We start from the raw sequence: 27558 nt of genomic DNA, 5'->3' as shown, positions 1-27558 counted from the left end.
CTTGAATCAGCAGGTGCAGCCTCAGAATAGTGGTATCTCAATTCATAACATAGATGAGGAATTTCTTTTGCCAGAGAGTAGTGAATCCTTGGAATTCATTGCTGTAAAGGTTGAGTCATTGGGTATTTTTAAAGCAGAGGTAAATAGGTTCTTGATTAGTCAGGGTGTCAAAGATTATGGGATGAAGGGAGGAGAATGGGGTTGAGAGAGATAATAAATCAGCCTTAATGGAATGTCACAGCAGGCTTGATGGACCAAATAGTCTATAATTCTGATGCTGTGCCTTACGGTCTTGGGTTGGGTTTCACCTTGTAGGAAGTAATGACCTGCAAACCCTGCTAGAGCTGATGTGCATCTGATTCCATCTCAAACGTCAACTGGATATTGTTCTTTCGCCCTTAAACCCTTCTGTAGGTCATATCTGTACTACTTGTATAGTTCTGGACTGTTGTTCTTGAATGCCACAAATCTAGCCCTCAGCAGACAACAAATATCCTGGTTCATCCACAGTTTTTGGTTTGAATACATCTGGTTTGTTCTCAAAGGCACAGACTCGTCTGCATATGTCTTGATGAAGTTGGTGACAATTGTGGAGTATTCATTCAGATTCAAAGGTGAATCCCTGAATATTGTCCAGTCCACCGACTCAGCTTTCATCTGCCTCCCTTGACCATACACCACCACTGGTGCTGTGGTCATTAGTCTCTGCCTATATGCCAGGAGTAGAAGTACAGCCAGGTGATAGAACTTTCTGAGTGCAAGTGTGGAATGACAAAGTAAACGTTCTTGATAGTGGTTTAACAGTGGTCAAGTGTGTTGATTCTCTGGTTGCACGGGTGATATGTTGGTCTTAGTTGTTCAGGGACTCCTTCAAGCTGGCCTGGTTGAAATCACTCGTAATGGTAGGGAACACCTCTGATTGCGTTGTTTTGTGCCTGCTGATCATGGTGTTTTGCTCCTTCAATAGCTGCCTGTCATTGGCCAGAGATGGACTGTACACCATTACCAGGATGGCAGCAGAAAGCTCCCTCAGCAGATAAAATGGGTGACACTTAGCAGATGTTCCAGGTCAGGTGAGCAGGATTGAGCCGGAGTCGCCATGCCTTTGCAGCATGATGACTTTGTCATAAAGAATACTCCATCTCCTCTATTTTTAAAAGTATTAGTTGTTCTGTCATTGCAGAGAATGGTGAAGCCATCAGGTTGCAGCACTGCATCCAAAATGGTAGGGGTGAAGCAAAATACACAGTAGTCCCTGATGCAATCTTGCTCTGGGGTCTTCAGTTTTATTTTCCAGAGACTGTACATTTGCCAACAGTATAGTTGGAAGTGGGGGTCTAAGACCTTTACATTCCAAACATACCTGCAGACCTGCTCCTCTTCTGCACTTCAGTTTAATTAAAGGGAAAATGCAGTCAGGAATCTGCTGAGTTTAAGTAAAGATAGATTTTTTTTTAAACATCTAAGACTATTTTGCTTACTGAAGTTCCCATGGCTGTGACTGTGGATTTCAGTTGTAGTAATCCTAAAAGGATATATTTCATGATCCCCGTCAGAGCTGCGTGAAAAAGTCACCACTTATCATCACCATCTTATTGCTTGATGACATTTTATGAAGTCTAATAAAAGTTGATGGTGTTTGGTCCAGTGAATTAAAAATAAGCAGCATTTTGGTGGGAAAAACAAGGCTAAACAAGCCGCCTTATCCTCACCACTGCAAGCAGCAACCTGCGTATTTCTAGCAGTTTTCCAAGTGTTGCACCTCAAGGTCATAAATCTGTATTTGTTCAGCAGAGCAATGGACTTTTTTGATTGGAATAGCAACTTTTGGAAGAACAGCCCCTTCCATGCAGCACAGCAGCTGAAAGAAACAAATGACAGTGTTGTTGTATGGAATGACTTCTGTTCACCCCAGCCATGTACTGTACATTTATCTCCAGAAGAGATTTTTCCCTTTACTAAAGCATCTAAATGAAAGTTCTACTGGAGCATTATGGTCGAAAACATAATGTGGTCCTTGGGAATAAATGTGAACCAAATTTACTTCCTCTTGTATATTTATTTTCTGTCATCATTATGACTGTATTTATGATCAGTTTTGTTTTAAAAATAATAGTATGAGCAATAAATGTCGTAGTTCCCCCCATAAAAGTGTAATTTAAATCAATCAGATTGGTGGATCTAAAGGCCAGATCAGATAAGGATGGTAGACTTCTTTCCTTAAAACAGGGGGAATTTAGGACTCTGGTAGTTTTGTCATCTTTTCTGATACTATCTTAATATTTCTAAATTTGCATTTGTGAATTCAAATTTCCTACTGTTCTGGGAATGTCTGGGGATCAGAAGAGTGCATTTGGATAATAATCTAATAACTTAACCTCTGATATTATACCAGTAATGGACTGGTAAATATTTTTGTATAAGCCAAGCCATAAAAACTAAAGTAGATGGGTAAAGTCATCTCATCCAGCTCTGGCAGCCCAAGTTGTTGAGCGAAATGAGGATACAGTTGATATGCATTTAAACTTGGATAAAGTACCACAGATTTGGCTGCTGGAATTATTGAAGGCCGTGGAATAATATGTGGTATTGACAGCAATATAAATATCTATGATGGATGGAAATCCCTTGCGGGGGGAGACTGTTTTTCAATTAAATAGGAGGTAGTTCCCCAGATTTTAGCTGAAATCGCTGCTTTCTTTTTTGTTTATTGTCAGTGTCACGAATTGTGATGTACAAGGCACAATTTCAAAATTTTATTATGACACAAACTTGGGAAGAGAAATGATTATTTAGAATAGTAATATACTTAAGTTCAAAATAAATTTATTATCAAAGTACATATGTCAACATATACAACCCTGACATTCATTTTCTTGAGGGCAATTGCAATAAGTACAAGAAGCACAATAGAACCAATGCAAGACTGCACCCAGTAGGAAGACAACAACCGCTAACGAAAAAAATCAACAAACTGCAAGTACAGAAAGAAAGAGGGGGGGGAGGGAAGGAATAATAAAAATTTAATAAGCAATAAATATCGTGGCTGTGAGATGGAAGTCCTTGAAGGTGAGTCCTAGGTTGTGGGAACAATTTAATGATGGGATGAATGAAGATCAGTGAAGTTAACACTTTTGGTTTAAGAGCTTGGTGGTTGAGAGGTACAGGTGTCTCCCCCCCCCTTACAAAGATAGAGCATTCTTATGAAACCTTTCTTAAGCCAAAATGGCTTAAAGCGAAGAACCATTAATTTATATGGGAAAAAATTTCGTAAAAGTGAAAATCCTCTTTGTAATGCGAAAACAGGTTACTAATTAGGTCTTTTATAAAAGTGAAGTAGTGTAAAGGGAACATTCGTAAAGCGGGGACACCTGTAATAAATATTCCTCAACCTGGTGGTAAGGGTCCTGATTCTCCTGTACTAACTGGATATTGGGGGGTCCTTGATGATGGATGCTGCTTTCCAATGACGTCGCTCCATGTGCTCAGTTCTAAGGAGGGCTTTACTCGTAGTAGACTAGACTGTATCTACTACCTTCTTGTAGGCTTCAAAGGGACATGGGTTTGTTTAATGGGCAGATAATCACAGGTGAAATACAATGCACATAAATATGTCAGTCATAAAGTTTTCTAATTTTCTAATCATTAGATGCTAACTTGGCCATTGTTATTATACATTTTAGGCACTACAGGGTTTGGAGTGGGTGATAAAGGTTTTCCTTTCCAGGAATAAAGGATTGCAGCTAAGTAGCTAATCTGCAGCAATTTGGGTGGCTCTCAAAGTAGAGAAGATTGAGAAGCGATTTAGACTATAAGGTATAGGAACAGAATTAGGCCATTTAGCCCATTGAGTCTGCTCTGCTGTACCATCATGGCTGATCCCAGATCCCACACAACCCCATACACCTTCCTTCTCGCTATATCATTTGATTCCCTGACCAATCAGGAAACCATTAACTTCCGTCTTAAATATATCACACTCTGTGGCAGAGCTTTCCACAGATTCACTGCTCTCTAGCTAAAAAAAATTCTCCTTACCTCTGTTTTAAAAGATCATCCCTCAATTTTGAGGCTATGCTCTTTAGTTCTGGAAACCCCCCACTATAGGTAACATCCTGTCCATATCTAATCTAGTCATTCTAATGTGCCCACACAGTCTTCTAAATTCCAGTGAGTACAGGCCCAAAGCTGCCAAACACTCCTCATATGTTAACCTGTCCATTCGCAGAATCATCCTCATGAACCTCCTCTGGACTCTCTCCAATGACAACACATCCTTTTGAGATATGGGGCCCAAAACTGATGATAATACTCCAAGTGCAGCATGAGTAGTGTCTTATAAAGCCTCAGCATTATCTTGCTTTTATATTCCCATTGAAATAAATGCCAACGTTGCATTTGCCTTCTTTACCATAGACTCAACCTATAAATTAACCTTCTGGGAGTCCCGCACAAGAACTCAAGTCCCTCTGGACCTCTGGTATTTGAATTTTCTCACCATTTAGATAGTCCACATTATTGTTCCTTTTACCAAAATGCATTATCATACATTTCTCAACACTGTATTCCATCTGCCACTTTTTTGCCCATTCTTCCAATTTGTTGTCCTGCTTCAATATCATTGAATCCTCAGCACTATCTACCCCTCCACCTATCTTCATATCATCTTCAAACTTTGCCACAGTCATCAATTCCATTATCTAAATCATTGACAAACAATGTGAAAGTAGTCCCAAAACTGACCCCTGAGAAACACCACTGACAGCCAATCAGAAGAAGCCCCTTTTATTCCCACTCACTGTCTCCTGTCTGTCAGCCATTCATCTCTCCATGCCAGTATCTTTCCTGTAATGCCATAGGATTTTATCAAATGCCTTCTGAAAATCCAATTGCATCCACTGCCTCTCCTTTTTCCACCCTGCTTGTTTCCTTCTCGAAGAACTCTAACATATCTGTCAGGCATGACTTCCCTTTACAGAAACCATGCTGACTGTTGACTTATTTTATCATTAGTCTCCAAGTACCTCAAAACTCATCCTTAATAATAGACTCTTGCACTTTCCCAACCACTGAGGTTAGGCTAACTGGCCTATAATTTCCTTTCTTTTGCCTTCCTCCCTTCTTGAAGAGTGGAGTAACATTTGCAATTATCCAGTCCTCCAGGACAAGGCCAGAATTAAGTGATTCTTGAAAGATCATGACCAATGTATCTGTTATCTCTTCAGCAACCTCTCTCAGGACTAAGGGGTATAGTCCATCTGGTCCAGGTGACTTATCCACCTTAAGACCTTTGAGCTTCCTAGTACTTTTTCCTTTATAATAGCAATGGCACTCACAGACCTCTAGCACACCACTAGTGTCTTCCACAGTGAGAATTGATGCAAAGCACTCATTAAGTTCATCTGCCATTTCTTTGTTTCCCATTACTACCTCACCAGCTTCATGTTCCAGTAGTTCAATATAAACTCTCACCTCCCTTTTAAAGCTTCCAAATCATCCAACTTCCCACTCACTTTTGCTACCTTATATGATCTTTCCTTGGGTTTTATGCAGTCCTTGATTTCCCTTGTTAGTCACTGTTACCTACCCCTGTCATTTGAAAACAACTTCTTCTGTGGGACATGTCTATCTTCCGCCTTATGAACTGTTCCTAGAAACTTCAGTCATCTCTGCTCTGCCATCCAGTATCCTCCTTCAGTCCACCTGGGCAAGCTCTTCTCTCATGCCTCTGTAATTTCCTTTATTCCATTCCGATACTGATACATGTGTCTTGTGCTTCTTGCTCTCAAATTGCAGTATAAATTCAATCATAATATGATCACTGTTCCCCTAAGGGTTCCTTTACATTAAGCTCCCTGATATGATCTGGATTATTACACAACACCCAAAGATGGCCTTTCTCCTAGTAGGTTCAAGCACAAGAAAGCCATCTCGTAGGCATTCACCAAATTCCCTCTCTTGCGATCTGACACCAACCTGATTTTTGCATTCCCCTTTCATATTGAAGTCCCCCATTACAATTGTGATGTTACCCTTATTGCATGCCTTTTCCAGCTCACTTTGCAATCTCAACCCCACATCTTGGCTGCTATTTGGAGGCTTATATATGATTCCCAGAATGGTTTTTTTACCCTTGCAGTTTCTTAACTCCACCGACAAAGATTCAGCATTTTCTGACCTTATGTCATCTCGTTTTGAAGATGTAATTCCATCTCTTGCTAACAGAGCCACACCACCACCTATGCCTTCCTGCCTGTCCTTTAAATGCAAAGTATATCCTTTGACGTTAAGCTCCCAATTACAGCCTTCTTTCAGCCATGACTCAGTGATGCCCACAACATCATGCCAACCAATCTCTACTTGCGCCATGAGTTCATCCACCTTATTCCGAATGCTACATGCATTGAAATACAGCTCCTTCAGTCCTGCATTCTTCGCTGTTTTGAATTTTGCTGCTGTGGTACAATTTAACTCTTTGCTCTGTCTGCATTTGTACTCAATCATTGACTTGTCCTTCCTTACATTCATGTTGTACCCATTATCTACTTGTAAACCTGCTGGCTCATCCTCAGTTTGACCATGCTGGTTCCCATCCCCCTGTCATATTGGTTATCTTAAAATCATGAAGGATTTGTCATAGCAAAATTGTTTTTAGTGGCTAAAAGAGTAGATACCCAGGAACAAAAGAATAATTATGATCGTCAATAAAACCTGAATAGTCACTGGGAAAAAATCTGAGTAATGCAAGTACATTTAGTAATAGCTGTCAGAAACAGAATTGGCATTGTATTTGAAGGAAGTTACAGGGATGTGGAATTATAGAAGTAAGAAAATGAAACTGGCAGAAACTCAATGGATGGAATGGCTTCCGTCTGTGCCCTGTGGTTCAATTTTAAAATGGAGCATTTATTGGAAGGAAGTTAAATGAAAACTGGTATTGCTGAGGTATGTTAAAGTTCTTTTGTGGTGATCCAGGTTGTTCATATTTTTTTTTTTGAAACAGTGATTTTTTTTTCCACTTTATCTCACTTGTGCTGTATTGAAAATAGTATGGATGGCAATATAAAGTATATGTCACTTTCTACATAAGAATTATTCAGGTATTTTAATTCATACTGAATGCGTAATCTATGATATTTATGTATGTAGTAACTTAAAGTCAAAGCTGCCTTGGCATCCCTTCAGTGAGGAGTAATTACTGTAATATTATTTCGAAACTTTGATTTGGCAGCACTCAAAAGATATGGATCCATGTCTGTTTTGAATCTGAAGAAGTTTTGTTCTTGAAGGTTTTATCCTATTATTACCAAGCATATGAGTCAGAATATTAATAAAAAACTAACAGGTTTTTAATTTTAAATTCTATTCATATCTTAATCACCCTTTGTAGTCAAGCTAATAAATATCAAGACTGAATACATGAGGCTGTGTTCATATAGCCTAGCAGAAAGGTGCAGGAAGTATAAGATGGTTAGCTTTATTAGTAGAAAAACATGAAAAGCAAAAAGAAAGGTGTTATTTTGTTTAGCAGGCATGTATTATAACTGAGGGGCCAGCACTGATATTTCATACATCACACTGTTTATTTTGAATACTGCTGAGTTAGAGTATTTTGAAAACAATAAATATTAGTCATATGACATTTTACATGCAGCTCATCAGTAAATAAGGCAGATACATTTACTGGTCAGTGATCAAATGGTGAAATGAGATCAAAGCTATCAATTTTGCTCTTCTACAGGAGTATCATTCCAGACAATATTGTACTTCAGCATTTTTAGCAATGCAGCTCTCAAATAGCTATCTCTTCTTTTTTTCAGTGGTTCAACAGCTCCTTTCGGCACACTTTTATGGAGTTTGTGAGAAACAGCAGTGGCTATTGCCCAGCACAACATAACATCTTTGCAGACAAGTAAATCTAAGGAGGAACCTGCCAGCCACCAAATTTGAGTAAAAAGTATCCAAGAGATAACAGACTTAACCTGTTTGGTATCTCCAGTTGTATTCTTATTGCTTTGCAATGTATCTCCAAATGGGGTGACTGAACTGTTGAACGTAGATGCATTTATAGTTTGAAGGAGAGCGTAGAAGAAGTAGAGACCAATTTTATAAACAATTTAAAGAAGAATATTTGATTTGCTTGCTGCAAAAAGAAACCTACAATCCTATGAAGACAGTACACAGAAATTAGTTTGGAGATATTCTGATCATTTACAGCCACTATTAACCACCTTCTGTGCCACTGGTTCCATCCCCATGGCCCGCATGAATCGCCCTGCACCTGTGGAAGTTTCTTATAAACACATGAGATTTCTCATCACCCACAATCCTACAAATGCCACATTGGGCGCATTTATAGAGGTGAGTCATTAAAACTAAACATAATGTTTGCAGTTTAGTGTTTGAATGGTTAGCTAATGGATGTTCAAAATGAATCTAAATGTGATTGGCAAACAAACCTACTATGTTGATGCCTGCTGTTTTTGATTTGAGATATCCAACGCATACTGTTAACATCTGTGAAAAATTTTGCGTGATATAAGATCCTAGGCATCAGTGGTAAAGAAAGTGATGAATATTCATAGGAAGACTGAATTTTTAATTATTAATAATTACATTAATGAAATAGACTGATCCAAATAGTCTAGATTATTTCTTTCTCACTTTTATCTAGTTCCATTTTTTTCAATAATCTATCAAGCCTCAAATCCTAATTTAAGCTCTACCCTAGGCATTTAACATAATTCCATGATTTCATAACCCATGTGTTATATATCTGCAAAGGAAAAGCCTGCTGCTGCTCTTGGTTCTCAATTTTATTTTATTTCTGAAAGGGAAATTTCAGGTTTAATAATTCATTGAACTGATTTCCAGACAGATTTAGTTTTGAATTGGAAATTTTGAAATTAAAGCCATCTGCTATATTAGTTATCTTACTCTTGATTAGACTTTGCAGAAGATTTTAATGGATAGAAAGGGATAGAGAAGTTATTAGTTTTCTATCTTATTCTGTTTGTGCATAATTTTATAATTCCTTTTTGCCTTTCCATTGCCAAGACCATAATTAGAAATTTGATCTACTTACGGTAGATGTTACATATAGTAGAGCAGGTCAGAGATTGGGTATTTTGTAGTAGTAATTTTCCAATTAAGCAACTCTTAAAACATGATTTTTCTTTTTTTATTATTGATCTCTTTTTATTGCTGATTTTAAGATCACATGGATCATGTTGGATATGGAATTTTTATTTCCAGTTGAACAATTTCAAGATTAATTAAATCTAAGGAAGAGAAACTGAGGTATCTGACCAAATTCTAGAGCTTAATTTATTCACAGCTAGCTGGAAGCATTGTTGATGAGGAAATTAGAGTTGGAGGCCAGAACTGCAGATGGTGTTTGGAAGCTAGGAGCCCTGTAGATGAAAAACAAGCAAATGTTCGAAATGAGTTTCCAATTCATGGAAGTTGTATTATCAAAGGACAAACAGGAGAACAATGGTATAGTCAATTATCTGTCAGCAACTATTGGGTGCCAATCTGGGTAAAAGAATTCAAATCAGGGTATTTGAGCAACCAGCCATGGGTGGGCTTGTTTGTGGTTAGTTTTTTTTCAATTGTTTGTAGACATCTGCAAAGCATGTACAGGCCAAAGGGTTGATTGGCCCTTGTGGGTCCTTTTAATACTTGCTGTAAATCAGGAATGCTTTATTAACTTCAAAAATAAATAAAACATTTTCTTATTTTAAGCTACTATCATGCAACAGCAATGGCCAAATTAAGAGCTTACAGATTTCATAGACCCTGATTTCCTGGGAGAGTATCTATTTCATGTGAGTCCATAGAGCTTATATGAAAATCCAAAGCCACAAAGATCTGGGCTTCAATTCCATAAGATCATAAATGGGAAAACAATGTAGATTCCATGATTTCTTTCATCACCCAAAATGTTTTATCAGTTATAATTCTTAAATAGTGAGTTGCTTATGTTTTTCCATCCTTAGGAGCTACAGAAGTATGGTGTAACAACCCTTGTGAGAGTATGTGATACCACATATGATAAGAGGCCACTGGAGAGTGAGGGCATTGTAGTAATAGTAAGTAATGCTTTTTACTTTACTAAATGGAAGTTTAAAACAATAATGTGAATTTTTACAAGTGAAAGTCAAAAACCAGTTCAGAGTAAGCAATGGCTTACTCTTGCGAACACATGAGGTTTCTCAAAAGCCACATTCCTATAGATATTGATGTCTAAATTGAGAAAGTTCTCACAGAGACCAATCAAGCAACAACCTGGCATGTAGTACTATGTATTGATTCAAATAGGAAGGTAGCTGGTAAACAGAAATAAGAGTACTTAGCTTTGTATTAGCTCAGTAGTATTAAGTGTTTGATAACTGGAGCAACATAATGTATGATACTGTACAAAGATCTTAGACACCCTAGCTCTATCTATTTGTAAATATCTTAATCCCAGCTCAAGGACGTCACTCAGGGATTCCTTGGAGCCATGTCCTTGGTCCACTGATGTTCAGCAGCTTGATCAATAGTCTTTCCTCCTTTCACAAGTTGTAATGAGATACTTCCTAATGATCACATAATCTTGAATTTCTTCACAACTCCTCAGCAAATGGAAAGAGGGAGAGAGGCACTCTCAATATCACCTTCATAAGGCGGGTTAGGAATGTACATTTAGTGCTGATCTTGTCAGTTATACTCCTGTGCTTGAAAACAAATATATACAGAAAAGAAATCTTATTTGAATATACTTCAACACCTGAAAACATTCTTCAATTCACTGATTTAGGAGCATATTCAAGTTTGCTGTGCCATTTTGAAACTCTGTAGTGCCTTGGTAGCAGGTTTAAAAAAAGTTGTCTGGTTAGGAAGGGTTTTAGATGTGGAACAGTTTTGTTGCCTGACATTATAATGTCCTTGACAATAATTGTGACAGTTGTCTTAGCACAAAAATTGGTTTTATTCCTTGTAGTATTTGCAGTGTAATGCATTCATTCTTCTGTTTTCTGTTGTATAAACCTTTGCAATTGACCCATGTTCAAATTGGTTTGTTTTTGTAGTTAGTTAAATTAAGTGATCAGTACAGTGTTTTCTCTTGTATTCCAATGATATGCATTAGCAATGCATAGTATTTCCTGACTGACTCCACTGTAATTTGGTGAAAGTAGTAGCACAATGAATTGCTTTTATTGGAGCCTTACCACATATTTACAGTATCTCATGATAACAGGTTCTGAAAGTTTTTCACAGTGGTGTCCTGCCACTTGTGCTCTGCAAGGCTTATTTTGAATTATGAAGTTTCTTAGTCTTGTTCTTCACCAATGAACTATGTTGAAACAGTCCCAAGGAAAGCATTCAGTGTTTTATGGGATTATTTGACACTGGCAAGTCTGAATTTGCATATTTGCTATAGTTCTTACTTGCTTCAAAATATTAATTAGTTTCTATTTAGTTACTAAATGGCCTTGTATGTTTTCCTAACATCTATCCAATAGTCTTCAACCTTTACATTTGCAGTGCTTTCATGGCCAAATAAAGGAAATTTGTCAAGTGAACTGAGGGCATAACTCAGTACAGACCAAATGTTGCTGTTGTAATTAGCTGAGAATTCTAGTGAAGTTTAGTAAAATCAGAATAGTAACCATTATCTACTTGAACTACAGAATCATTTGAATTATGCATGTTTTGCAAGGCAGTAACAAATGTTACTCAATTAACTAAGCATTTGTAATACTCTCACATTATCTGCTGCCTTTTTGGATATAATGTGTGATGGCGTTTAACATTTCATGTATTAAAAAAGCAATGGGCAATTTTTCATAACTACTGCAGAAACTTAAAGCTCACAAGATTGTTAATTCAGTTCAACATGCTGTCAAGCGATCTGACAAGAAAGTAAATTTCCTGCGATCACCTATTGCACCACAGGGTGATGAGGCAATTAAGGCCATAAGACATTGGAGCAGAATTGAGTCATTCATCTCATCGAGTCTGTTCTGCCATAACATCTTGGCTGATTTATTATCCTTCTCAACCTCATTCTCCTGCCTTCTCCCTGTAACCTTTAATGTCCTTACTAATTAAGAACCTATCAATCTCCTCTTTAAATGTACCCAATGACTTGGCCTCCACAGCTATCTGTGGCAGTGAACTCCTCTGGCTAAAGAAATTCTTCATCTCTGTTGTAAAGGGATGTCTTTCTATTCTGATCTGGAGCTGGACTCCCTCACTGTAGGAAACATCCTCTCCATATCCACCCCTATTTAGGGCTTTCAATATTCAATAGGTTTTCATGAGATTCCTCTCTCATTCTTCTAACCTCCAGTGAATACAGGCCCACAGCCATCAAACACACACTCCTCAAACATGAACCTTTTCGTTCCTGGGATCATTCTCATGAACCTCTTCTGGACCCTCTTCAATGCCAGCACATGATGTCTTAAAAAAAGGGCCCAAGACTGCTCACAATACTCCAAGTGAAGCCTCACCAATGCCTTATAAAGCCTCAGCATTACATCCTTGATTTTGTATTCTGGTCCTCTTGATATGAATGCTAACGTTGCATGTGAGCATAACATCTCTATGATGTAGTGAGATTTTGTTTCCAGTGGCTAATATATTTATTTGGGTATCTACTTTCAAATGGTAGATTCACAATTTTACTGGGGAGATAAATAGTTTCCTGTGGCTTCAATTAGACTGTAAGATATAGAAGTAGAATTCTATCTGTTGTGCCATTTAATCATGGCAAGTTATTTTTCAATCTCATTCTTCTGCATTCTTCCACATTACTCTTAACCCCCCCCCCCCCCCACCAATCAAGAAATTACCAATCTACATTTAAATAAACCCAGTAGCTTGGCCTCCAAAAACCTCTGTGGCAACAATTCCAAAATTGCTCAAAATGTTCCAAATCTGTTCTGACAACTGTCTTAATTCCTCAGCATTACATACTTGATTTAATATTCTAGAGCTCTGAAAATGAATGTTAATATTTTATGTTACGTTACGCTCACAACTGCCTATTCACTTCCTCCCTCGCCTTCGTTCAGGACTCCAAAAGGTCCTTCCTGGTGAGGCAACATTTCTGCTACAAATCTCTTGGGGACATCTAGTGTATCCCATACTCCTGATGTGGTTCCTCTGCTCCATCCGCAAAAAGTGGAATTTCTGGTGGCCAACCATTTTAATTCCTATCCTATTCCTGTTCTGACATGTCGGTTCGTGGCATCCTCTTTTGCCACAATAAGGTCACTCTCAGGTTGGAGGAACAGCAGCTTGTATATCGTGTAGGTAGCCTCCAACCTGATGTCATGAACATCGATTTCTCCTTATGGTAATTTCTTTTTTCCCTTCCCCCCCCCCCCCACCTTCCTTTTCTATTCCACACTCTGGCCTCTTACCCTTCTCCTTACCTGCCTATCACCTCCCTCGGTGTCTCTCCTCATTCCGTTTCTCCCATGTTCCACACTCCTCGTATCAAATTCCTTCTTCTCCAATCCTTTGCCTTTTCCAATCTTCACCTCCCATCTCATGACTTGATGCCCCTCCCCACCCACCTGGCATCACCTATTACCTTCCAGTTTGTCCTTCCCCTCCCCCCCCCCCCCCCCCCCACCTTCTGGTATCTTCCCTGTTCCTTACTAATCCTGATAAAGGATCTTGGTCTGTAAAAAAAAAGACTGCCGATTCATTTCCATAGACGTTGCCTGACCTGTGGAATTCCTCCAGTATTTTGTGTGTTGCTCAGGATTTCCAACATCTGCAGAATCTCTTGTGTTTAACATTTTGCCGCCTTTATGGCTGACTCGATCTGCAAGTTTACCTTCAGGGAATTCTCCACTAGGACTCACAAGTCCCTTTGCGGCTCCAAATTTTGAGTTCTCTCCTCATTTAGAAAATTGTCAACATCCTTTATTCTTCCTTGTGACCCCTCATTTCCCTGTGCAGTATTCCTTCTGACATTTTCCCTGCTCTCCTAAACTGTCTTAAGTCCTTCACCTATCTTTGTATTATGTGTAAACTTGTTGTAGTGCCATCAGTCCATTCATCCAGATCATGAAAAGTTGTGGTCTCAGCATCTGCAGGGCTCCATAGTTACTGGCAGCTATCCTGGAAAGGACACCTTTACCCCACTACCTGTCAGCCATTCTTCTATCCATGCTAGTACATTGATTATAAGACATGGGTGATTCTGCTCTTTGAGTCTGCTCTGCCATTACATCATGGCTGATTTATTATCTCTCTCAACCTCATTCCTCTGACTTCTTCCCAAAACCTTTGACGCTCTGACTTATCAAGATCCTATCAGCCACTGTTTTAAATATACCCGGTGGCTTTGTTTCCACGGCCATTTGTGGCAATGAATTCCACAGATTCACCACCCTCTGGCTAAAGAAATTCCTTCTCGTATCTGTTCAAAATAAATGTCCTTCTATTCTGAGGCTGTTCTAGGCCCTTTTTGGTCCTAGATTCCCCCAAAGATAGGAAACATCCTCTCCAGTTCCACTCTATCTAGGCCTTTCAATATTTGATAGATTTCAGTGACATTCGACTGCCCTTGCAGTGCATTCCATCAAAGTTCAAAGTCAAAGTTATCATTAGAGTACATACAACTCACCACACATGACCCTGAGATACTTTTTCCTGTGGGACATACTTAGCAAATCTATAGAATAGTAATTATAAGCAGGATCGATGAAAGAGCAAGAACATAGAGGGAAACAAACTGTGCAAATGCAAATATAAATAAATAGTAATAAATAATGAGAGCATGAAATAGTGAGATAAAGAGTCCTTAAAGTGAGATCACTGGTTGTGGGAACATATATGAATAGATGTATGTAGTTATCCTCATTTGTTCAAGAGCCTGATGATTGAGGAATAGTAACTGTTCTTGAACCTGGTGGTCTAAGTCCTGAGGTACTTGTACCTTCTACCTGATGGCAGTAGCGAGAATAGAGCATGGCCTGTTTGGTGAGGATTGTTGATGATGGACATACAAGATGTAAAGAAGCGGTCCCTACACCGACCCCCGCGGAACACCATTAGTTACCCACAGCCAACTAGGAAAGGTCACTCTGTTCCCACTGTTTTCCTTCTGCTGATCAGCAGGTCCTCTGTCCATGCTAGTATCTTTCCTGTAATACCACAGTCTCCTTTTAAGCAGCCTCGTGTGGCATCTCGTCCGAGGCCTTCTGAAAATCCAAATAATCCTTTGTCTACCCTGCTTGTAATTTCTTCAAAGAATTCCAACATATTTGTCAGTCAAGATTCCCCCTTAAGGAAACCATGCTGACTTTGGCCTGTTATCACGTGCTTTCAAGTACCCTGAAACCTTATCCTTAATAATGGACTTCTTCCCAACCAATTGATATTTGCAATTTTCCAGTCCTCTGAAACCATTCCAGAATCCAGTGATTCTTGAAAGATCATTACTAATACCTCCACAATTTCTTCAGCTACCTCTTTTAGAACTTTAGTGTAGTCCATCTGATCCAGGTGACTTGTCTGCCTTCAAAACCTTTCAGCTTCGCAAGCCCTTCTCCTTAGTAATAGCAACTACGCTCACTTCTGCACCCTGACAATCTCAAATTTCTGGCATACTGTTCGTGTCTTCCACAGTGAAAACTGACACAATATACTTATTAAATTCATTCGCCATTTCTTTGTCTACCTCTACAGTGTCATTTCTGGTGGTTCAGTATCCACTTTTGCCTCTCTTTTACATATCTGAAACATCTTTTGCTGTCCTCTGATACTTCTGGCTAGTTTACCATCCCATTTCATGTTTTCTCTTCTTCAGGCCTTTATTAGTCGCCGTTTGTTGGTTTTTAAAAGCTACCCAATCCTTTAACTGCTCACTTTTTTAAAACTTTATTTAGAAATACAGTGCAGAATGGGCCATTCGAGCCGCATTGCCCAGCAACCCCTGACAACTCCAATTTAACTGTAGTCTAATCATGGTACAGCCTTCCTTTTTAGAATACGTCTTCATCTTTGAGATTGCTCCCATCCAATCAACCTTGGCCAGTTCCTCTCCTGTATCAGCAGTTCCCTTTACTCCACCGGTAATACTGATACTTCTGACTTTAGCTTCTCCCCTCAAACTGCAGGGTAAATTCTATCCTATTATGATCACTGCCTCCTAAGGGTTCCTTAAGGTCCCTAATCAAATCTGGTTCATTACACAGTCCAGAATTCCCTTTTTCCCCAATGGATTGACCACAGTCTTCTCTAAAAAAGCCATTTTGTATGCAATCTACAAATTTGCTCTTTTGTGATCCAGCATCAACCTGATTTTCTCTATCTACCTGCATATTGAAATTGCCCCATGGCTATCATAATGTTGTCCTTTTTACATGCCTTTTCAATTTCCCATTGTAATTTGTATTCCACAAACTGGATACTGTTCAGGCGTATGTATACAACTCCTATCAGGGTCTTTTATCTGTGTATCTTCTGAACTCTACCCACAAGGATTCTACATCTTCCGATCCTATGTCACCTGTTCCTAAGGGTTTGATTTCATTTTTGTCTTACCAACAGAGCCACCCCATCCCCTCTGCCTTCCTGCCTGTTCATTCAATACATTGTGTATCCTTGGACATTAAGCTTCCAACTATGATCTTTTAGCCATGACTTAGTAATGCCCGAAACATCATAAATTACACAACAAGATCATCTGCAGTATTCCATGCACTGCGTGCATTCAAATATTACACCTTCAGTCCTGTTCTCATCACCCTTTTCAATTTTGCCGACGTTATAGTTACTCATCCCACTAACTGCAGTGTTGCCTTATCATCTGACTGTCCTTCATCACAACCTCATTACACACTGCATTTTGCTTGTATACCTATCCTCACCCCATCACTCTAGTTTTCATCCCCCTATCAAATTATTTTAACTCTCCTTCACAGCTCTTTCAAACTTGCCCACAAGGATATCGGTGCTCCTCAAGTTTAGATGTAACTTCAGCTCTAATGTCATGGGGTCATGTTCTTTAAAATCTTGCTTTCAAAGGCCTTCTCAATAAACAAAAAATAAGAACAGATTTCAATCAGATCTTGCTGGTTTTTAATGATTTGTGAATATTTCATCCTTCATTGGAAATGAAAGAACTAAATGATGAATATTCAAGCATTTGCATATTTGAGGAACAAATGGGAAGAGAATTTCAATAGTAAGTAACGTAGCACAAAAGGAAGTAGGGAAATACTTTTTTCCAATGCACTGTACAATATTTCCCTCCCTTTCATCACTAAGTATTTTCCAAAAAATACCTTAAGATCAGTAATGGAACTGGGTGGGGTGGAGTTTATATTCATTTAAATATCAGCACACTAATTACTCATTAGATAGATCATCTTCTATTGGATATCAAATGTAGCTTCATCATCGCTATCTTTCATATTGTGCTAGCCATGAATTAAAATATTATTTATTTGTGATGGTTGATGGAAAAGTCCTCTTTGTTGCAGCGTAAAGTCAACTGTTTTACAAGTAGTTTTACCTTTTTAAGGATTGGCCATTTGATGATGGTGATCCACCTCCAAGCAAAATTGTGGATGATTGGCTAAATTTACTTAAAACTAAGTTTTTGGAAGAACCTGGAAGCTGTGTAGCAGTCCATTGTGTTGCTGGCCTTGGGAGGTATGTATACAAGAACTTTTGCTGGCCAGGGTCTAATGTCCTATTCCTTTATTATGGAGAAGTTGTCAGTTAATGTAGTAGTAGTGATGTCTTGATGTTCTGCTGTATATACTTGAGTGAATTCAAATAAGCTGCTAGCAGTGGAAGGAAATTATGTAGTTTCTTCAGTCTATGAAAACCAATCCTGGACAAGATTATAAAGGAATAAAGTCAAACATTCGGTCATTTCTAATAGGGGAGAAGAATTGATGAAAGCAATATACCAGGCAGAGCATTTGAGGGAGAGAATTGCAAAAAAGAGCCACTAAGATAACTAGGGAGAGCTGAATGTCAAAATTTCCTAATTACTTACAAGTTTGAAACTTAGTAAATGGCACAGAGGGCTTCAAAAGAATTTGGGAGAATATGTGTTGACAAAGTGGATACTAAAGAATGTGCAGTGAATGCGTTAAGTGCTTTCTTCCTGACACAACCTATACAAATATATTTGTTTCAGTTGTGCTGGTAGTAGGTATCCATAACTATGACAAGAGATGTATGACTATATCCCAATATTTGACATGGTTATCAATGGAGGAATGAGATACTAGAAAAAGTTTCTTTCCAGGGAGTGCTAGAAAATGCAGTGTTCGGAGAGGGGTGTGGCTTGTCAATTTTGAAGTAGTGTTTCAGATAATAACATCTTATAAGTTGGGGCAGTGTTCTGTGCTTATACAGATGTTTCAACTATGCAGGGCCCCTGTACTGGTAGCAGTTGCTCTTATCGAATGTGGAATGAAGTATGAAGATGCCATTCAATTCATCCGGCAGTAAGTACAATTTGTCCCTTAGAACCAGTTTTAGTCATTATTTGATTTGATGACATCTTTACAAGGGCACTTTGCATGGTTCCCTTTAAAAACTGAGCACTGTATAATATACAAAGTGCAGTGGATCACTGATTTAAAGAATGTGTCATTATTACCTGGAAATCTGATCACCACATTAGAGGGAAAATGTATTAGTATTCAAGAGGGTTCTGAGGAGATTTGTCAATGTGTTGCCAGACAATCAAGGTTCATCCAATCCCACCTGAAGGAACAACCTGCCAGAACTGGCAGTGTGTGTCTAGATGTCTATCGCGCGCGCGCGCGCGCGCGCGCGCACACACACACACACACACACACACACACACACACACACACACACACACACACACACACACACACACACACACACACACACACACACACACACACACACACACACACACACACACACACACACACACACACACACCCATTCAGATTATCATGCCTGCGTCACTATTTTATAAGATCAGAGCCACTTTCTTCCAGTATCCCCGTCTCTTCATTCACTGATAACACTTAAGTCACTAGGCATAAAGGACAGTCATAACTCGCACAAATAAATATTTATTTGTTGGAGTTCAAAATACCAATCTCAGATCATTGCTGTAAGAATTCCTCAGGTCTGTATCATAGATCCAATCATCACAAGATACTTTATTAGTCACCTTCCTGTCACCATCAGATTAAGAAGTGAATGGTGATAAAGGAATGTTGCATTTTCTCTGAAGATGAAGCAATCAATGCCGGCTTTTTGCAAAACTCTAAACACCATTTAGTAAGAGCTGTTGTGGCTTACTTAACATTTATAATAGATATGGGGGTAATTTAGCAGTAGTTATCTTGGTTATGGGTCTTTCACCTTTAGCACCTTGGACTACGGGGGTGATTGATAAGTTTGTGGCCTAAGGTAAAAGGAATCAATTTTAGAAAGCCCAGCACATTTATTTTTCAACATAGTTCCCTCCTACATTTACACACTTAGTCCAGCGGTTGTGGAGCATACGGATCTTGGACCTCCAGAAAATGTCCACAGCAGGGGTGATTGATAAGTTCATGGCCTAAGGTAGAAGGAGATGAGTTATACAGCTCTCGTTACATGCACATGTAGTTCCACTCTTTGAGTGATTATGCAGAAAGTTTGAAGTTAATAACTCATCAGGAGTGATTGATAGGTTCGTGGCCTTAGGTAGAAGGAGATGAGTTATTAACTTCAAACTTTCTGCTGAATCACTCAAAGAGTTGACCTGCATGTGCATTTAACGAGAGCTGTATAACTCATCTCCTTTTACCTTAGGCCACAAGCTTATCAATCACCCATCTGTGGACATTTTCTGGAGGTCCAAGATCCGTATGCTCCACGACCGCTGGACTAAGTGTGTAAATGTAGGAGGGGACTATGTTGAAAAATAAATGTGCTAGGTTTTCTAAAATTGACTCCTTCTGCCTTAGGCCACGAACATATTAATCACCCCTCGTAAATAAGTTTGACTGGAGAAGCCATATACTGTAAATATGCAGCTGTGAAAGCAAGTCAGAGACTGGTATACATGGCAAATGAATCCTACAGTACATGAAGAATCCTTTTATTAGCCTCCTTATGAGTTACTGGAGGTGACCCAGATTGTTTTGTAATTATTTGAATTTGGGACATTAAAGTGTATTGACTTTTAAAAATAAATGAATGTTATATAAAGAAGTAAGAATGCTTTCATCAACTTACTGAATTTCTTTTCACTTTTCTTTTCAACCTTTTCTTAAACAGGAAACGTAGAGGTGCCATCAACAGCAAACAGCTCTCATACTTGGAAAAGTATCGGCCAAAGATGAGACTTCGTTTCAAGGACCCTAATAATCACAAGAACAGTTGTGCCATCGTATGAAATTGAACACTTTCAGTGAACAATGGTTTACAGCAATTTTTATATATTAAACAAAAATAAAATCCCTTCCAGTTTCCTATCTTAAAATCCAATCGGATGTTGTTTCTTCCTCCAAGAGTAACTTCAATATTTATTTATACTTAAATCACCAAATGAAAGAAAGTACCATTCTTTATGACGGCTTATTGATTCTGATTAAAAGCTCTAAACAAGTTTATCATTTGAGGTAATCTTACCATCTGAATTCTCTGCTTCCTCTTTACAAAGATATCCTTGATTTATATGGTGTATAATCAAAATAGAAATCTGGTGTGATAACCTTGAGTAAAAAAATGTGCATTTAGGAAAGTAATTGTAAATATGATACAAATTGACTGAAGTATGATTGATTGGTACTAATTTTGGCAAAACATTGTTCTTTAGTTTGATGATTCTTAAAATGTGGTTCCTTATGTTGGTTGAACCAAATCCAGGTGAATATTTAGCATTAATAGACCCTTTGTTTTGTACCTTAAGGTAGTTGTGTTCCTGCAATCCCACACTTTGTGTTTGTATACAACATCCCTGTACAAGAATCACTAATCTGTGTGCTTCCAATTCAAGTGCGAAATGGCTATAATAATTATTTTTTGATATCTAGTTTTCCACAAACAAACTTTCCTATGTGCATTGAAAGTTGACAATAATTGTGTACTAATCCTGAATTTAACCATACGATTGCCCAATGACCTAACAGAGGGTAACCTAGTGATTATCCTAACTGTGGTTGATAGGTAAAGAAGTGCAACAAGTTTTGATATTGATTGTTTGAGATAGTGTTTTTTTTAATAGTTATATCTGTTTGCCAGGACTTGGTTAAAATGAAGTCTTTGTGTAATAAAATAAAATGCTGGAAATATCCATATAATGAAAGACCACTGACATGAAGCATTAACTTTAATTTTCTGCACACGTGATGTCTGACTTGCTAAATTATTTCCAGTATTGTCCATTTTTATTTCCATATTTCATATTTCCAAAGCTTGCAGTTTGTTTTCTGTTTTGCTTTTGTCTTACTGGCAGGTTTTGAACCCAAATCCCATATTTCTTTAGTACAAGCTGGTAGGGTTAATTAAGGGAATTTTAAACTGAATACCATCTTTTTAATGTGATAAAGTTTGCAGTTGAATAGGATATGTCAAAATGTACATTCATACTATATGTATAATGACAGTGAAAACTTTGTTCATTTTAATTCTGATTCAGTCATAATTTGGGTGTAGTGGAGTGTGAACTCTTAGAAGATAATATTCACTCTCTGATCAGAACATTACGACTAATTTATTTCATATATGGCTTTATCAAGAAAGCAAGGCCACTGCACTGAAGCTAAACTTGCCTTATGAATGCCACGTTACTGAAGCTTTGCCTTTTTCCTTCTGTTATTTATTCGTAATAAAAGCTAAATACTGGAAATGCACAGCAGGCCGGACCATATCTGGAGTGGGTGATGGCTGACCATTCAAGAAAACAAATAACAAATGGTTTACAAGCCCTAAGCAGTGATACCTTAAGAATTAGAGCAGGCATTCAATCTCATATTGTGCCTTTGTAATCTACTTAAGAGTTCATAACTCTGAATTGTTTTTGTCCATAGAGAAAGAAAACCCTGTGAATGATGCCCAGGTTTCATTCGAAGTTCAGCTCAGGCGTAACTTATAGAAAACTGATTTGTCGATGAGAACAGTAACTTGTTTGTTGTAGTGAAGTACAACTATATAAATAGTGTAAGTCAGCTTAATGCTGTGCAACTTTTCTATGATCTATGCATTATTGACCATTTACAGTGTGACTACAACATCAGCTGTTTGAACTTTCTAAAGAATGTGAGGTCATCCAGTCAGGATTTTAGTTTTTTACTTTTTATAACCTATTTCCACATCTTCCTTCTATGAAAGTCCATTTCATTCAATTAATGAAATTAACAACCATTTACAAAACCTAGCTGGTTTGCTGACTTTTTGTTATGCTTCTGTTCTTGGGCTGCAGTTAATATGTAAAATTATAATTGTGGAGGATTTGTGCAAGTTAAACTTCAAAATATCAGCTTGGAAATTCAACTATGCAATGTTCACTTTTCAAGTACCAAACAGTTCTATAAACGCCCAGATTAATATTTGTTACACTTAAACCAGGGGGTTGAACTCTTTAAATGTTGTTTCTGTTCTGACATTTTAGACATAATGTAAGGTAAAATGTAATCCTAACATCACAAAACAAATTTCAGCATCAGTGCACAGCACAAAATGATGGAGGAATGAATGAGAGTTAAGTTATATACATGACTGAGATTGTTTGTGTGTTCCTTTTCTGTCTTCTAAGTACATACTCTTAGTAGTCAATAGAGAGGAGAGAAGGTTAGATACACTCAATCCAATCATTTTGCACAAGTCTGATTGGTTGATTAAATTGAAGAGTGTTTCTAGTTTCCCTAAAATAGAACTGTATCTCGTCAGACTTGTGACCTGAGAATTCATTTCTGCATAAAATAGCCATGAGGCATTGTTATTGGCAATACAATAAAGGTATCAGAAAGCAGAACTGTAGTAAGTGCCAACTACTATAATGTACATATTTTGTACTTTGATACAAAAAAGTGAACAACTATAAAATCATGTGATATCATTAAATGTCATTACTTGTTCCTGCTTCTATTTATCCCACCGAAATGAAACTTGCATTTATTAAACATTTCCACTAGCCAATCCTTCAAAATATCAGTGTCATTTAAATATGAAAGTAAATACTATCTTTTGTTAACTTTATAAACATTTTATTAAAATTTTCTTCTAAATACGTCAATGTTCTAATGTTTACGGATTAAGACAAGTAAACAAGTTACTTTCATCCTTTTAAAAATAAAAGCTTAAAAAGAAAAGCAATTAATTGCTTCAACAGTCAATACATTCTGTAATATCCTGTTCCATATTGTTTTTAGTAACATTTACACACTCGGATGTAGATTGGAATTAAACAATGTTGAAAAATTGTAGTGCACAAGTTGTACAAAGGCATTGCTTGATTAGCTGCCTCCTGCAAATTATTTTGGAGTTGTAGTGATTTTAAGTAGAAAGTACTATGTACATGTTTTTTAAAAGGAATGTATAACATTTCATTATGAATCCTATGTGCCCAATTTTCATTAATAACTGATGTGGCAGTATTGTATATAAAAGCTATTATTTGCTCCATGCACCATCCTCAAAGGATATGATGGCATTGCACAAACATTTTTCTCTTTAAACGTGATATGATATAAATCTCTCATTTGAAATAATGGTGCTAATAATCAGCTGTTTCTTCCTACAAGAAGGAAAAACTTGTGTGCTTTTAATCTTTGTTGATATTTAGGGTAACTGAATTTAGGACCATGTAGCAAAAGAATCTTGATTCACACAGGGAAGTGTTGTGAAAAGGACAATTACATCTGGTTCATCCCAGTCAGAGAGGTGATGTTTGAAGCTTCTTTAAGAGATGAGAATGTTATTTCAGTTGATGCAGGAACTGTTTTATTTAGACTGTGTAATCCTTAAGGTAGTAGATAGTTTGCTCTAAAAGGCTCTAAGGAAGCAAGGTTGGTCTGGGCTTTGGGTCTTTAATACTTTATTGAAATATAGTTATTTATCTCAGTGCAATTTATAGAAGTCTACTGAATGTACTGCTTACAGTTTTCTCTGAAGCCATTAGTTTCTTTTTAGAATGGAAGTTGAAAGTGGGACAAAAAAGAAAGATTTATGCTTTTTGTACTTAATAATGTGGTGATAATTCTTTGATCATATAACATCATGAAACGTGCAGTTATCTTTTCTGATACAAAGTTAGTTATACGCAACACTAAACTCTCAAGCCGTCATCTCGCACCATCTTAGCTGGGGCAGAACAGGCTGGATAATGACAGTTTGCAAACCACACAAACTCTTGCTGGCACAATTGTGCATACCACCATTAACATCTTTCATGGTAGAAACTGATCTTGGTGTATAGTGGTCAAATTAAATTTCAGCGCTTGATCTTATACAGACAATAAACAAAGGTGCTGTTGAGGCTTTAGCACCACTTTTTCTTGTCTTGTTTTGAAAATTATGATGGGCAATTTGCCTAATTTCCTAACAAGCTGACTCTTTCCATATGTGATCAAACCTGAAGCTTAAACTGTCTTGACTGGTTTAGTGCATCAATTTTTATCCTATTTTAACAAAAGAGAGAGAACCTGTTTCTGTGAGTAAGAAGTGAATGGACAAGAAAGTGTGGAGGGAGGGAAGAGTATAAGTTAGGTTTATTTCTATTCAAAGTGCAAACAGTTATGTTCCCACAACCTAATTCCGTGCACAAAGCTTTTAAACATTCAGGAATCTGCATGACTGGGACCTCATTTCCTTTAATAATGGGCAATTTTTTTAATATTCCTCTTAAATTGGGCTCATTAATTGGATGGGTTTAGTTGGTGTGTCACATTTGTAGTATTATGTTATTTGGGGACAGAATGGGAAACACCTGTGTGAACCAACTTTGTTTCACTTGAATTGCATTTCCTATTAAAACACTGTTGAAAAGCATTTCACATAGTGAAGCAGAAGGAACACGTTATAGAGAAACATATTAAATTATATTTGCATGTACTTGTTACAGTGATTAAAAGGATGGCTGTTGAATTTAAATGAGCAGAAATCTTAGAACAACTCTATGTTGTGGGAGTTCAGTGAGGTGTATTAGAGCTATGAACTGATTGTGGGTTCAAAAAGAAACTAGCAATATGGAGCTTAGGTGTGAAAAGTGAACATGGTGCAGTATCAGCTATAATCTTACTAAACAGCAAAGTGGGCTCAAGGGTCATTGAGTTCTGTTCCTCTCTCATTGTCTAATGTGGCTTATTAATGTTGACCAGAATTTGCCTATGTAACTTTTGTTTCATGAATTAAATCCAAAGGCGCTCATCAGGTATTTCTTCCCTTATAGTATTTTGCATATAGTTTAATAAAAAAAATTGTTTAATATCAAAAACCAACCATTGTGGGAAAATGTACATTTTCCACACCACCACCTCGACCCTGCATCCTTCCCCCTCCCCCACCCCATAATGAGGCATAGCCTTTGTATCAGTGGGCACATCAACTAATTTATAGTTTATGGCTTTAAACAATCAGTTTCTACTGCCTAATCTCACTGAACATTGCAGAGCAGTACCTGTACCAATGTTTCCACATAATATTCAGATTTGGAGAGCATTTTTTTAAAATATCACATGCAATATGGAATTCAGGTTACTTGCTTTTATCACAAGGCTTGAACTTGCTTAATCTGAAGGTAAAATGTAAATTCCAATAGTGAAATTGCACATCACTATCTGAAGTGGTTCTCACTTCCTAATACTGAACAAGCTAACTTAATTGCCAATGATCTTATTTAGTAGACAAACATGTAGCAGTATTCAACTTTGCAAGTTTTCCTTGTGAATAGATAGCCTAGTGTACTGAATATATATTCGTAAATGGGTTTGAAAATTTTGGATTGTATCTGAAAGAAAAATATTGCCTTGTATATAATAATTGTAAGCTGTGGAGTCCAGTATGGTTAGTCTTACTATTGGTGAGTAGTACTCCCCTGTGCTAGAGATGGTGAACTAAAATTGCTTCATTTTTGCCTAAAGTTTCAGATAATAAATCTGAGCTCAGTGGCCTTCATTTTATAGAAATGGTATATGAAGTGTTTACATATTTAAAATGTGTGTACAGACAATAATGTAATACATTTTTTTAGTGTTTGTGTTATAGGCTTGCAAAGTAAAACACGTAATCTTTCAATATACAGAATTATATATCCTACTACTTTGAATCCAAATACTAATGTTTATTGAGTAACAAAAGTGCCAGTCTCCTTAGCAGATGGGGAACAGTGAGAAAAGCTGGGTCTTCATTGTGTTCTAATAATGTTTTTTGGTTGATTGAACTAAATTGTATTCATTCAGTTACTTTAAAGAACGTGACCTGCTTTGTCTCTTTATTGTTTGAATTAGCAAAGAATAGAAATACTGTTCACAATATTCCTCTCAAATCATTTGAATAGATTTTTTTTACTTTTAATATTTGTTAGTAACTTATATTCTAGTTGAGACTTTTTGCTTCCTACAATAAATAGGGAACCAATGGTAAAAGAGAAAGTGAATAAAATGCTTATCTTACCAATAAAAAAAAGGGTTGAAATTGATTATAATTACATAGTCCAGTTCTAATGAATCCTGACTAACTTCACATGCTATGCTATTAATTTGTCCCCAAGGTCAAATAAGCACTGCAAAGATAAAACTGCGGTAGCATAAGAAACATCCTCTGAAAATGGCTTAAAAGTTTTTTATGTGGGGGGGGGGGGGGACGACAGGAAATTTACGCCCACAGAACTTGTCCAAATTAACGCTGAATCTGAATTTATCTACTGTAATTAGATGGAGCCAATGTGGCTGAAAGTTTGATATCTAGCCTTTGATTATTTTTTTGTAGACTGTATTGTTTTATGTCAGACTGCTGGTTTGTTGTGGAAAATTTTTAGTGTTCAGAACAATTGTAATTACTATTTGCCTCCAACAAGGTAAATAAAAGGGGCTTTCATTTTCATAACATGTGTTTGTTTTGAATTTGTTAGATACAAATCATGTCTTGCCAAAGGAAAGAAAATTATATTAACACTTTGATGGTAGACCACTTGAAGTTGAAAAAACAATTACAAGAAGCATTATTCATGTTCTGGTACCTGGATGTTCCTGTTTACTCTGCATCCCCACAAGAACGATGAGAGCAGTGATCTTAAAGCTGTAGGTCAAATTAGCAGTTAATATTCACAATCTTTCTTTGGATTCTTGGTTGCCTCAGGCACTTCCTAGTGTATTTGGTTTCCTCAAAATTAATTCAAATTTTATGCTTGAGAATCAATGATAGGCTGTATTAATACCTCAACTATATAAATGAGTTATAATCATTTTACATGAGCTCACTATTGTTCTCTCTATTTCTCGCGTAGCCCATTTATTATTTATTTTGGTTATGGAAACATTGTGAAAAATTTCTGTTTACTTTTTTGATGACTGAGAAAATAGTTAGGATTCAACTATATTAATATCACCTATA

At 37.3% G+C, this 27558-nt stretch overlaps 1 protein-coding gene across 7 annotated transcripts in view; it reads left to right on the top strand.

Moving 5' to 3' along the window:
* LOC140728911 (protein tyrosine phosphatase type IVA 3-like) overlaps positions 1-27051 on the top strand; it is a 142711-nt gene extending 115660 nt beyond the window's left edge. For 5 of the 7 annotated variants that reach the window (XM_073048042.1, XM_073048027.1, XM_073048018.1 and 2 more), the window contains exons 2-6: positions 7821-8361; positions 10002-10094; positions 17540-17670; positions 18405-18479; positions 20284-27051. In XM_073048042.1, coding sequence (XP_072904143.1) covers positions 8257-8361; positions 10002-10094; positions 17540-17670; positions 18405-18479; positions 20284-20401 — 522 coding nt within the window. In that variant the 5' untranslated portion in view covers positions 7821-8256 and the 3' untranslated portion in view covers positions 20402-27051. Of the gene's footprint in view, positions 1-967; positions 1074-7820; positions 8362-10001; positions 10095-17539; positions 17671-18404; positions 18480-20283 lie in introns of all 7 variants that reach the window. The other 2 variants (XM_073048034.1, XM_073048050.1) reach the window with 2 other exon arrangements.
* Positions 27052-27558: the final 507 nt, after the last annotated feature.

The sequence above is a fragment of the Hemitrygon akajei genome, chromosome 1 (genome assembly GCF_048418815.1).
Source record: "Hemitrygon akajei chromosome 1, sHemAka1.3, whole genome shotgun sequence".
In the NCBI taxonomy this organism is placed as follows: Eukaryota; Metazoa; Chordata; class Chondrichthyes; order Myliobatiformes; family Dasyatidae; genus Hemitrygon; species Hemitrygon akajei.
The sequence above is the reverse complement of the archived record's forward strand: the minus strand, read 5'-3'. Positions and strand labels throughout refer to the sequence as shown.